Source organism: Nicotiana attenuata, unplaced genomic scaffold (genome assembly GCF_001879085.1).
Source record: "Nicotiana attenuata strain UT unplaced genomic scaffold, NIATTr2, whole genome shotgun sequence".
Taxonomy (NCBI): Eukaryota; Viridiplantae; Streptophyta; class Magnoliopsida; order Solanales; family Solanaceae; genus Nicotiana; species Nicotiana attenuata.
This window is the reverse complement of record NW_017675216.1, coordinates 30,586-41,316: the sequence shown is the minus strand read 5'-3', so window position 1 is coordinate 41,316 and position 10,731 is coordinate 30,586. Positions and strand designations below refer to the sequence as shown.

At 38.1% G+C, this 10,731-nt stretch overlaps 1 protein-coding gene across 1 annotated transcript; it reads right to left on the bottom strand.

Annotated features, from left to right (window-relative positions):
- Window positions 1-6,669: 6,669 nt before the first annotated feature.
- LOC109219814 (40S ribosomal protein S10-1-like) lies at window positions 6,670-9,729 on the bottom strand. Its single transcript, XM_019384285.1, has 5 exons — window positions 9,620-9,729; window positions 9,495-9,543; window positions 9,126-9,405; window positions 8,898-9,033; window positions 6,670-6,963 (listed from the first exon to the last, which is right to left on the bottom strand). The coding sequence occupies exons 1-5, from the start codon at window positions 9,620-9,622 to the stop codon at window positions 6,886-6,888; spliced, it is 546 nt and encodes a 181-aa protein (XP_019239830.1). The 5' UTR covers window positions 9,623-9,729; the 3' UTR covers window positions 6,670-6,885.
- Window positions 9,730-10,731: the final 1,002 nt, after the last annotated feature.

Here is a 10,731-nt window from a genome sequence, read left to right as displayed (position 1 = left end):
CCTGATTCGACACCATAAAGCCCAGGAATTTGCCCGAACCGACCCCGAAAGCACATTTCTCGGGGTTGAGCTTCATGTTATATTTCCTCAAAAACGTTTACTACAAATGAGCCAAATGGTCCTCTGCGCGCAGGGACTTAACTAGAATGTCATCAATATAAACTTCCATTGACTTACCTATTTTTTCTTCGAACATCTTATTTACTAGGCGTTGGTAAGTAGCTCTAGTTTTTTTAGCCCGAAGGGCATTACGTTATAGCAATATGTTCCATACTTGGTAATAAATGAAGTCTTTTCCTAGTCTTCCGGGTTCATTAGAATTTGGTTATACCCGGAATAGGCATCGAGAAAGGTAAGGATCTTGTGGCCAGCCATGGTGTCGATCATGCGATCGATGTTAGGCAGTGGAAAAAAATCTTTGGGGCATGCCTTGTTTAAATCCTTATAGTCTACACATATTCTAAGTTTGTTCCCTTTTTTAGGGACTACGGCTACATTGGCTAGACATTCGGGGATGGACCCTATTTTGAGAAGTTTAGTTACCTCGTCCTTTATGATTGCGTGCTTTACCTCAGACTGGGCCTTCTCTTTTATTTCACCGGTTTGAACCTGGGATCAAGGCTTAGCCGATGCGTTGTTATCTCCGGTGGGATCCCTGTCATGTCTAAATGGGACCAAGCAAAACAATCCATGCTATCAATAAGAAATTGAATAAGCTTTTTCCTGAGCTTGGGGGTTAACCACATTCCCAGGAATACCTTTCGCTCCGGCAAGTACTTGATCAATATAACCTGTTCCAGCTCTTCGACCGTTGATTTGGTGGCGTCGGAGTCTTCGGGAACAATAAAGGTTCGAGGGGTCAGAAAATCCTCCTCTTCTTCTTCTATCTCCTGCTTTCCCGATTCGGTCGAGGCTGGTGGCTATGATTGCTATTTGGCTTCCTGTTTATCTTTGATGCTTGACCTTTCCGAAGTTGATAGTGTTGATATTGGTGTTACCTCATCGACCGCAAATATTTCCTTTGCGCCATGTTGCTCCCTATATATTTTTTTACACCGTTCGTCGTCGGAAATTTCATCATTTGGAGGAGAGTCGAGGTGGCTTCCCTCATGTTGTGGATCCAAGGCCTTCCGAGTAGGGCGTTATACCTCATGTCGCCCTCGATCACGTGGAATTTGGTATCTTGAATGGTTCCAGCCACGTTTAGTTGTTTCACTAGCCATGTTGAAGTCGTTTAAGACCCGAGTTGTGGGCACGATTTGATCTTGTAGGCCGAGTTTCTCCACGACGCTCGATCGGATGATATTCGCTGAGCTACCTGGATCCACTAAAACACGCTTAACTTGAACTTTAATTTAATAAGATAGAAATTACTAGAGCGTCGTTGTGTGGCTGAGAAATGCCTTCTGCTTCTTCGTTGTTGAATGATAAGAAGCCTTCGGGCACATAATCTCGGGTTTGTTTTTCCCTAGTGATTGACACCTTAGTGAGTTTGAATATGGGTCCCTGTGGAACATCGACTCCACCGACGATCATATGAATGACATGCTGGGGTTCCTCCTGTTAATTTTTCCTGTTGGCGTCCCTTTCTCTGAAATGATTCTTAGCTCGATCGCTGAGGAACTCTCAAAGGTGACACTCATTCAATAGACAGTCTACCTCTTCCCTTAGTTGTCTGCAATCCTCGGTTTTGTGACCATGCGTGCCATGATAGTTGCACATCAAATTTGGGTTTCTTTGGGAAGGATCGGTCTGTATGGGTCTGGGCCACCTAGTATATTTGATCCTTCCAATTGCCGATACAATGCCCGATGCGTCGATGCTAAAGTTATACTTCGATAACTGAGGTGCCTCCACGGGATCGGCATGCTTATCAAAACCATTTTTGCTCATAAGTCCCCGAGAATTTTGCCCCTGATCGCTTCTTCGATCACTCAGGAGGGATTGCATCTTGAACCGTTGTTCCTTCGATCCGCAGTATGTGGTTGATATCGTTCTCTGTTCGACCTTGTCTCCCTGTCGACGTCTCTCGGGGTTTTAACAGCCAACCTGTTTGGATGTACTAAACTGGAAGGGGCTCCTAATTGGTCGTCCTCGACCCTGATCTTCGTTGATATCGATTGTGCACATCTGCCCAAGTTACAGCTGGATACTCGACCAAATTTTGTTTTAAATGTCGTGATGCTATCGAACTCCACTCATTCAACCCTTGGGTGAAAGCTTGAACGGCCCAATCATCTATGACCGGTGTCAACTCCATGTGTTCCATTTGAAATCGGGATACGAACTCCCTCAGCATTTCGTTATCCCTTTGTCTTATCTTAAGAACGTCCGGTTTTCTTGTTGCGACCTTTATGGCCCTGGCGTGTTCCTTCACGAAAGAATATGCTAACATGGCAAATGAGTCGATGGAATTTGGTGGCAGGTTGTGATACCAAATCATTGCTCCCTTTGACAAAGTTTCCCCAAAATTTTTCAACAAAACGGACTCGATCTCATCATCATCTAAGTCACTTCCTTTTATTCCGCATGTGTACGAAGTGATGTGTTCATTAGGATCGGTGGTCCCGTTATTTTTAGGTATATCCGGCATACACAACTTTTTGGGAATGGGATTCGGAGCAACACTCTGAGGAAAAGGCTTTTGCACGAACTTTTTCGAATCCAATCCTTTTAGGATCGGGGGTGCCCCCGGTATCTGATCAACTCGGGAGTTGTATGTTTCTACTTTTTTATCATTATCTTCGATTTTCTTCTCACCCGACTCAATTATTTTGGTGAGCTCCTCGAGCATTTTCATTATTGTGGGATCAGTCCCTGATTCGTTACCACCTGATCTTTTCGGCACTAGCTCGGCATGTCGAGTGATTTCTGGATCGACCACACTTAGAGCCCTATGTTGATTTTGCAATTGAGCAATAGCGGCCTGTTGAGCCTGTAGCATCTCGAATATTACCTGGAGACTAACTCCTCCGTCTTCTCTGCCCTGTGTACCTTGGCCACCAGATCGGCCTTCCCTGCGTCCTCTCCCTTCGGGGTCCGCGGCTAGGTCCACATTTAGAGCAACGTGCGAACTGATATCGAGTGGATCAGCGACCGGTGCTCCCCCGAGATTAGCCGATAGCACCCCGTCTCCTGGAGCAATTACATTGTCGCTTTCCCCGTGAAATCCGAGACCATCATCATCATGTACGGGTGCGTTGTGTGAGTTTGATATGCTTTAACCTGAGAGCGAAAATACTTGACAAGAACAAGTTTGAAAATAACGTGTGTTATCAGAATTAGCACTGAAACAATCACTATTATCCTTAGCCCCACGGTGGGCGCCAAACTGTTTACCCAAAAATTCGAGTAACAATTAAACTTGTATTGTGATTTTAAGGATATGTGATTTAACTCAATGCCAATTGATGAACAAGGAATTAAATAGATAAATTAAAGAATAAAAAAGATCAAACCAGTGTGTAAGCTAAATCTCGACCTCGATCTGTGATAATCTCAAGGTATGATAATGGGAATAACAGAACAAAGCAATTATGATGAACAGTAAAGTTAAATAGCAAGAAAGTAATGAGCGTGTATATTTTTCTCAGTGAACAATGAATCTTACAAATGAGTGGGATCCCACTTTATATAGTAGGGGAGTCCTAAATAAGGTACACTTCTAATTATAGTAGGAAATCCTATTTGACAACTGTTTAACCGCCGAAGACCAATCCATTCCGGAATTCACGCTCTGATCTCTGGTCCGTTGCGGATATCTCGCCCTTTTCGTTACTGAATCATACGGCATCATCTCGAAGCACGCCTTCTTCTTACCTCGGTAAGTGTTATCGACCTCGACCTTGGAAAGGAACTTCGACCCCGAGCTCGACGTCCTGATCTTCCGACGTGATATCACTTTTTCCATCAAGGGACGAAATCGGGTAGCCCCGATTTCTACCGTATACAATGTAAAAGGTGTAGCATATGTAAGTTTTCGTTCGTGATCTGGAAGTTTATATACTCCTTCTGTTTCAATTTATGTGAACATATTTTCTTTTTAGTCCGTACCAAAAAGAATGACTCCTTTCCTATTTGAAAATAATTTACGTTTATGCAATGATTTATAGCCACACAAAATATATGTGCCTCATTTTACACCACAAATTCAAAAGTCTTCTCTCTTTTCTTAATCTCCGTGCTCAGTCAAATGAATTCACATAAATTGAAATGGAGAGAGTATTACATTATTGCTATTTAGTAAGTTTTTCATAGAAAATTAATGTGTAACAATATCTTTTGTACTTGAAAAATAATCAAGACAAGAAATAATTTAACAAATATAGTACTTACTTAAAGTAAAATGAGTATTATAATCTCTAAGTCTTTAAGAAAGTATCCTATGATTCTTCTCCTCAACTATTACATACCTGCACGGTGCGTGGATCTTATCAATATAAAAAAAGAGCATAGAAAATTAATAAAAGTAAATGTATATTGCATATTAAATTCAGCAACTGCATTCAAAAGAATTAAATCAAAGAATAAATAAATAAATTTCAAAGAGTTTTCTCTATAAAAATGTTGCTAGAGAAGAAGAACAATTAACCTCAAAATTTTGAATTTTTTTATCCTGCAAAAAAGTAGCCAACTCATTTAGCTTTGTTAGTATTTCCAGCAGCTTGCCACTTCATTCATTGTTCTATATTTTTGTTTTTGTTGATTTTATATCTTATGATTTTAGTTATGTTATATAATTTATTGTATGAATTTTCTCATCATAATTCAAAAGATACTTTCTCATCTCAAATTTATATAAATCTTATATCTATATTTTTGTAATAAATTTTTTTAGTTTTTTTTTTTCTGAGTAAGCTTATTTACTCGTTACTTTAAATTCTTTCATTGTTCAATTTTTTTAAGTTTGATTTTATTAAGATTTCAGTTATGTAGTAGTAATATCTATTATATGACTTTCTCATCATAATTGGAAAATACTTTCTTATTTCAAATTTAAATAAGTCTCATCCTTATATATATATATATATATATATATATATATATATATATATATATATATATATAAATGGGATGGGCCTGACTCTAATACCATTATAAATGGACATTGCGCCTAACTCAACCCCAAAAGCTAGCTTATTGGGTGAGGATTTTTCAAGACTATATAAGGAGACCAAGAACCTCAAATCACATCGATGTGGGACAACTCAACAACATTATTCATTATTTAGTATTTTTACATTTTCATGTGACATTTTGTAACGACCCGACCGGTCATTTTGAGTATTTAGCCTCGTTTTCCCTATTTGATATTTTACATATGTGTATTTGTGGTTACATCACTTGAGGGGATAATTGGTGAATGTATAACAACACAATCACCAACAAAATTAATCAAGTTATTATCATTATCCCATTCACCGCTATGAAGAATGTGTACATGATAAATTTCCATTGCAAAAAATAAAAAAGATGAAATTGAAATTTGTGTGTGTTTTCTTGCTTTATCTCGAACAATCTATGTTTAAAGTCGACTCTGTTGATTTCCCTTCTAAATCACGAACTTTTAGATTTTTCTATCCTTGTTGATTTCTCTTCCAAATCAGGAACTTAGAGCAAATTCTGCTATTTGGAACTTGGAGAAGAGATTGTAGGATTTTCAATTTGCATTGCATCTTTTTGCGTTTTTTTTTAGCCGGAATAGAAATGTATAAACTTGGGAAGAAGAAGGATAGAAAATCACGAAAATTTTGCACCTGAAGATCCAAAATAAAAAAGGCATTGATGCTCGTTTTTTTCCTGATCTGGCCTAATGATTTTGGGCTACAAATTTGTAAACTTGTAAATGATCCTTCGGTTGCAATGTCAGCTGGTAGGCTATACTATTACGTAATTCTCTCTTTTTTATTCATCTTTTGCCTACTAAATATATGCGTAAGGGGGTCTAACTAACCTTATTGAAGAAGGTTCTTCTTTTAGGAAAAAGAAAAATCAAGGAAATGTGGAATCTACTACGACAATCATGATATCAATAGTCGTGCATGAGTTGATAGGTTTAGTATGGTAGTTTGCATGATGCATTTCTGGAGTTATACATGAATGTTGCAGACATTATCTTCAAATGTTAAAGGTATCGCGCGAAAGCCATTGCTTGTTCCATAATTTGCTTGGATGGGAATTATAGATAGAAAGGCAGAAAAGGAGGCATCCACTCAAGTTGTTGCTAAAATATAAGCAACTAGTTAAGTGAGAACTAGTGAAGTTGAGTCTAGAATAGAAAATCATGCAAATACAACTACCAAATTGGACATTAAGCCAAACTAAAAATTGGTATATGATTTTGGAGCTACCATTCTACACTAAAAAGGTACGCCATAAAAATATTCGATGCAAATTCATTCTTGTCTACTAATGATATGCACGCGAAACAAAGGATTCGGAGCAATTATTATTATAATAAGCTAGAAATACTTGCAGTAGTAAATATTGCAATATGCTAGCAGTAGCATTAAACTATACCTGTTTACCCTCAGTCACAATCTCGCAGTTAAGTTTTACAAAGAAGTAAATCGATAAGGATCATGTAAGAACATGATGCAATAAGAAATAAAACATCTCCTGACTTTGTCCAAGTCAGTTTTATCAAGTAAAGGATGAAAATTATAATCATTTTCGGAGAAGAATAGTTAAATTACTCTGAAAAAACATATATTACTAATATTTCTCACACCAAACATAAACAATACATGCAAAATTAGTTCTCTAAAAATCCAATAAAGAAGTTTATGCCCAATTGAACAAAGTGCTTCCGACTGCTGCAAGTCAATTCCAGCATGTGATTATCAAAATTGCATAAAAACTAGCTACAATAAAGATATGATCAATCTAAGAGAAGCTTGAGCTAGGGGGTGCACCACCGAAACCTCCAGCCCCACGTCCGAATCCAGGTCTTCCACCACCACCCTACAGGTATAGAATGATAGGTTAGATTGAATTTACTGTTAAGAGTTTTTGTACCAACGTAGACAGCATAAGCAATCATGAGTAACAGAACAAAATCCAAATCTTAGTCCTAAGCCTAACAAAGGAAAGATAGAAACCAAGTGACCAAAACAAAAGGTAGGATTATGAAGCTTTCGTGAGTACTAATAATACATGGTTTACATTATCAAACAGCCAAAAGGATTTGTTATCTACTATTAAACGGAAACGGGCCAAAAATACCCCCTAACGTATTGAAAATGGCTCAAACATACCTTTTGTTAACCTTTGGGACCAGAAATACCCTCCGTGTTTGTTTTTCGACTCAAATCTACCCGTTAGATTAACGGACCAACCTGGGTCATTTTTCGGACTCAAAATAGACACGTGGTACGTCATTAGGATGCCACGTGTATATATCAAGAAACAAATAAAACCCACCAAGTTTCTTAGATATTACCCAATGACCCACTGGCCTAAAAACCCACCCGCCTCTTCTTCAATATTTATCATGATATTGGTGGTAAAGTCAAAACATATAAAACCGAACATTCCAAAATTTCTTCTCAACTCTTTTACTGCCATGGCTTTGAATCATTCTTGCACTATTTTAAATATGAATAGTTAAATTTAAAAATTAAAGAGGAGTCATTATTTAGTCCAGATAGGTTTTTCTTTGGTGATCGTAGTCCTACTTCATCTCTATTTTTCTTCGTGTCTTTTTTATCTGTGCAGCTAATGATCTCCCATTGCTAGCAATTGCAATTTTCCTAGTAGTTTGATTGGTCTTTTTTTGATTAACTTGTGATTTGCAGGGAATTGGATGATGAACTGTAGCATTCTCTTTATGATTTCTTCGAGACGAGGGGAATAACTGATGAATTTTGTGTATCTTATATCAACACGGGACGAAGAAAGATTGTGTTTATTGGCTGGATGGAAAAAACCAAATCGTTCATGGAGAGGAACGAGACAGAGAGACTGGTTTTTGGATCAGCAGGTCGTTGGGTAATTTTTAAGAAAATGGGTGGGTTTTATTTGTTTAGTAATATATACATGTGGCATGCTTATAAGTTATAACATGCCACGTGTCCTTGTGTTTAAAGGTCCAACTTGGTCCATTAATCTCAGGGGTAGATTTGAGCCGAAAAAACAAATGTGAAGGCTATTTTTGGTCCCAAAGGTTAACGAAGGGCATTTTTGAGCTATTTTCAATACGTTAAGGGCATTTTTGGCCCTTTTCCGACTATTAAAATTACCACAAACTCTTAGATAATCATCTATACTATGGACTCTAAAGGCATTACTTGAGTAAAGGAGTGCTTAGTATGGGGCATCTTCCACTAAAACTTATCATGCAGTACATGACCATAAACAGTCATACTGTAGAATGCAATGTATGAATTGGGAATACAGAATCTCAGAGGACAGCTGTGAGGTGAAGTGTAGAAGAAGCTTAAAAAGTCAAGTCGAATGAGGAACAATAACTAAAAATGATGCAATAAGCTTGGGATCATTTTTACTCATAGTATCAGTGCAATAATGTGAGTCACAATAGGTGAACAATCAAATGCATTAGGTGAAACAAAAAAAAATATTGATCACAAGAATTTCAAGGAACAGAAAATCAGTCTAGAGCTGAGACTATCCTTTCCCCTTACTACTAGTGCTAATATATGATCTACTCAAATAAGAAGTTTTGATGGCGATAGAAATGTTCTTTATGTGAAAGAAAGACCTGCCAAAAGTGGAACTTCAAGTCTAAGCACTGGAGCAGTGCAGACAAAGTGTCATTAACCTTACCAATGCAGATAAAATGCAGAAATACTGTTGCTAGTTCCAATAGATCAATCAAAAACACTTCAATTGAACAAAAAGATATGAAAAATGACAGGGTATAGGGAAACAGTAATTACCCTGAATGCAGGCTGGTAGTCAGCTGGAGCTCCACCCTTCTCGCCTCCAAACTCACCAGGTGGACCTCTTGGACCAGCACGATAACCTTCCCTGTCACCAAACCTTGGCCTATCTCCCTCAAACCTAGGTGGTCCACTGCAAATCCATCAATACACCAATGTCAATCCATTTTGGTTGACATAGTAACTATAGAATTTAGACACATAAGCTACTTATATGTAAATTACCGGGGACGGTCGCCAGGAGGGCCACCCATGGGACGACCAAGAGGCTTAGCAGACTTCTTGAGAGTAGCTGGGACAATTTCGGAAGGAAGATTGAGGTAAGTCCTGAGGAACTCAATGCCGTCATTGGTCAGATACCAATAGTAGTGCATCCAAGCAAAGGTCTCACGCACGTATTCCTTCGACTTGAAACTCTGCATCAATTTTATCACCTGTAGGTTCGGCACATCGATATTCGGATGCTTTGCCAAGTTGTAGTCTTTCTTTGCAAAGCATACTCCCTCTAATACAAATAATTTCCATAGTTACATACATTTATACACAGATAACAATAAAATAAAACAATAAAAATAAAAAGTAGAGCATACTAACCTTGGAAGAGGTACTTGGAGATCTCTCTCCGGTTCTTCTCTGGGATAATCTGAAAACACAAAATCGATTAAAAAGGACTGAGAAAAATGTATTATAATAGATATTTGAAAGGAGAAGAATGATACCATAGGTGCTCGAAGAAAATTGAGGAGAGGTAGGAAATCAACTGAAGCCTCCACCAAAATGCAGCAGCAAAGGGACGGACTATCTGTGAACCCTAGAAAGCGCACGTCTTATATCTGACATTTGTATCACATGGGCTTTTACTGCTTGCAAAATGAAGTCCCAAGCCCGAATAGCCCTTTTTGGCCCAATAATATCACAATTGTCTTTTTTTTTTTTTTTGAGAAATTTGAATAGATATTATTACTACTAAGAACTAGTCACATTACATGCCATAGAGATGCCACTTACGACATTATGATTGCCAAGTTAAGCCAACTTAGTACATATATTATTAGAAAGTAGTCTGACAAAGGAAGTTCCACCTCTATTTGCCAAAAACTGAGTTGCAACAAAGGGAGGGGGAAGAGAAAAATTTTTGACTTGGTTTACGTTGGACTGCTTGGAAGCTTCATTTACTAAAAGGTGCGATACTTGGTTTGCTTACCTGAAATTATGCCTGATTGTTACCTTCTCCAGTTGGCGAATCAACCACCTACAATCACAATAGTTGCATTATACGTTGGATAACTATGATCAAGGCATTTGAGCATATCAGTTGAGTCTGTTTCGATTTCCAAGGGTTTCAGCTTGAGTTCCCATGCGATTTGAAGGCCATGTTTCAGAGCCATTAGTTCTGCCTAGAGAGGGGTTGCTGCATGTGTGTAATTATAGAAACTAACAACCCAATCCCCCGAGCTGTTGCGGATTACTCCACCTAGACCACAACGCAACTTCTTAGCTTTAAATGCCCCATCTATGTTAAGTTTGTACCAACCATTAGGGGACATATGCCATTTTATTCTGATGGCATTCTTTATATTTGGGTTTGACTCCTTGACTGTGAGGAGTTTGTATTCCATAGCCTGTTGAAAAATGATCTTAGAGGGCAGAGCATGATTAGTATTGTTATGATTGTTATTGTTTCTATTCATCCGGATATTCCAGATAACAATAGGAAAAAGATCCTCCCAGTCAAGGTATTTATGCTTTAACATAAGATTCAAGTTTGTTATTACAAGAAGCAAGTAGTTATACTATTGAAAGAGAGGTGAGTAATGCCTAAATTCTTCCA

Coding starts and splice junctions, on each gene's coding strand:
- LOC109219814 (XM_019384285.1), bottom strand. Junction 9,034..9,125: donor CCTCCTGGCGACCGTCCCCG/GTAATTTACATA, acceptor ATGGATTTGCAG/TGGACCACCTAGGTTTGAGG. Junction 6,964..8,897: donor ACTACCAGCCTGCATTCAGG/GTAATTACTGTT, acceptor CTATACCTGTAG/GGTGGTGGTGGAAGACCTGG.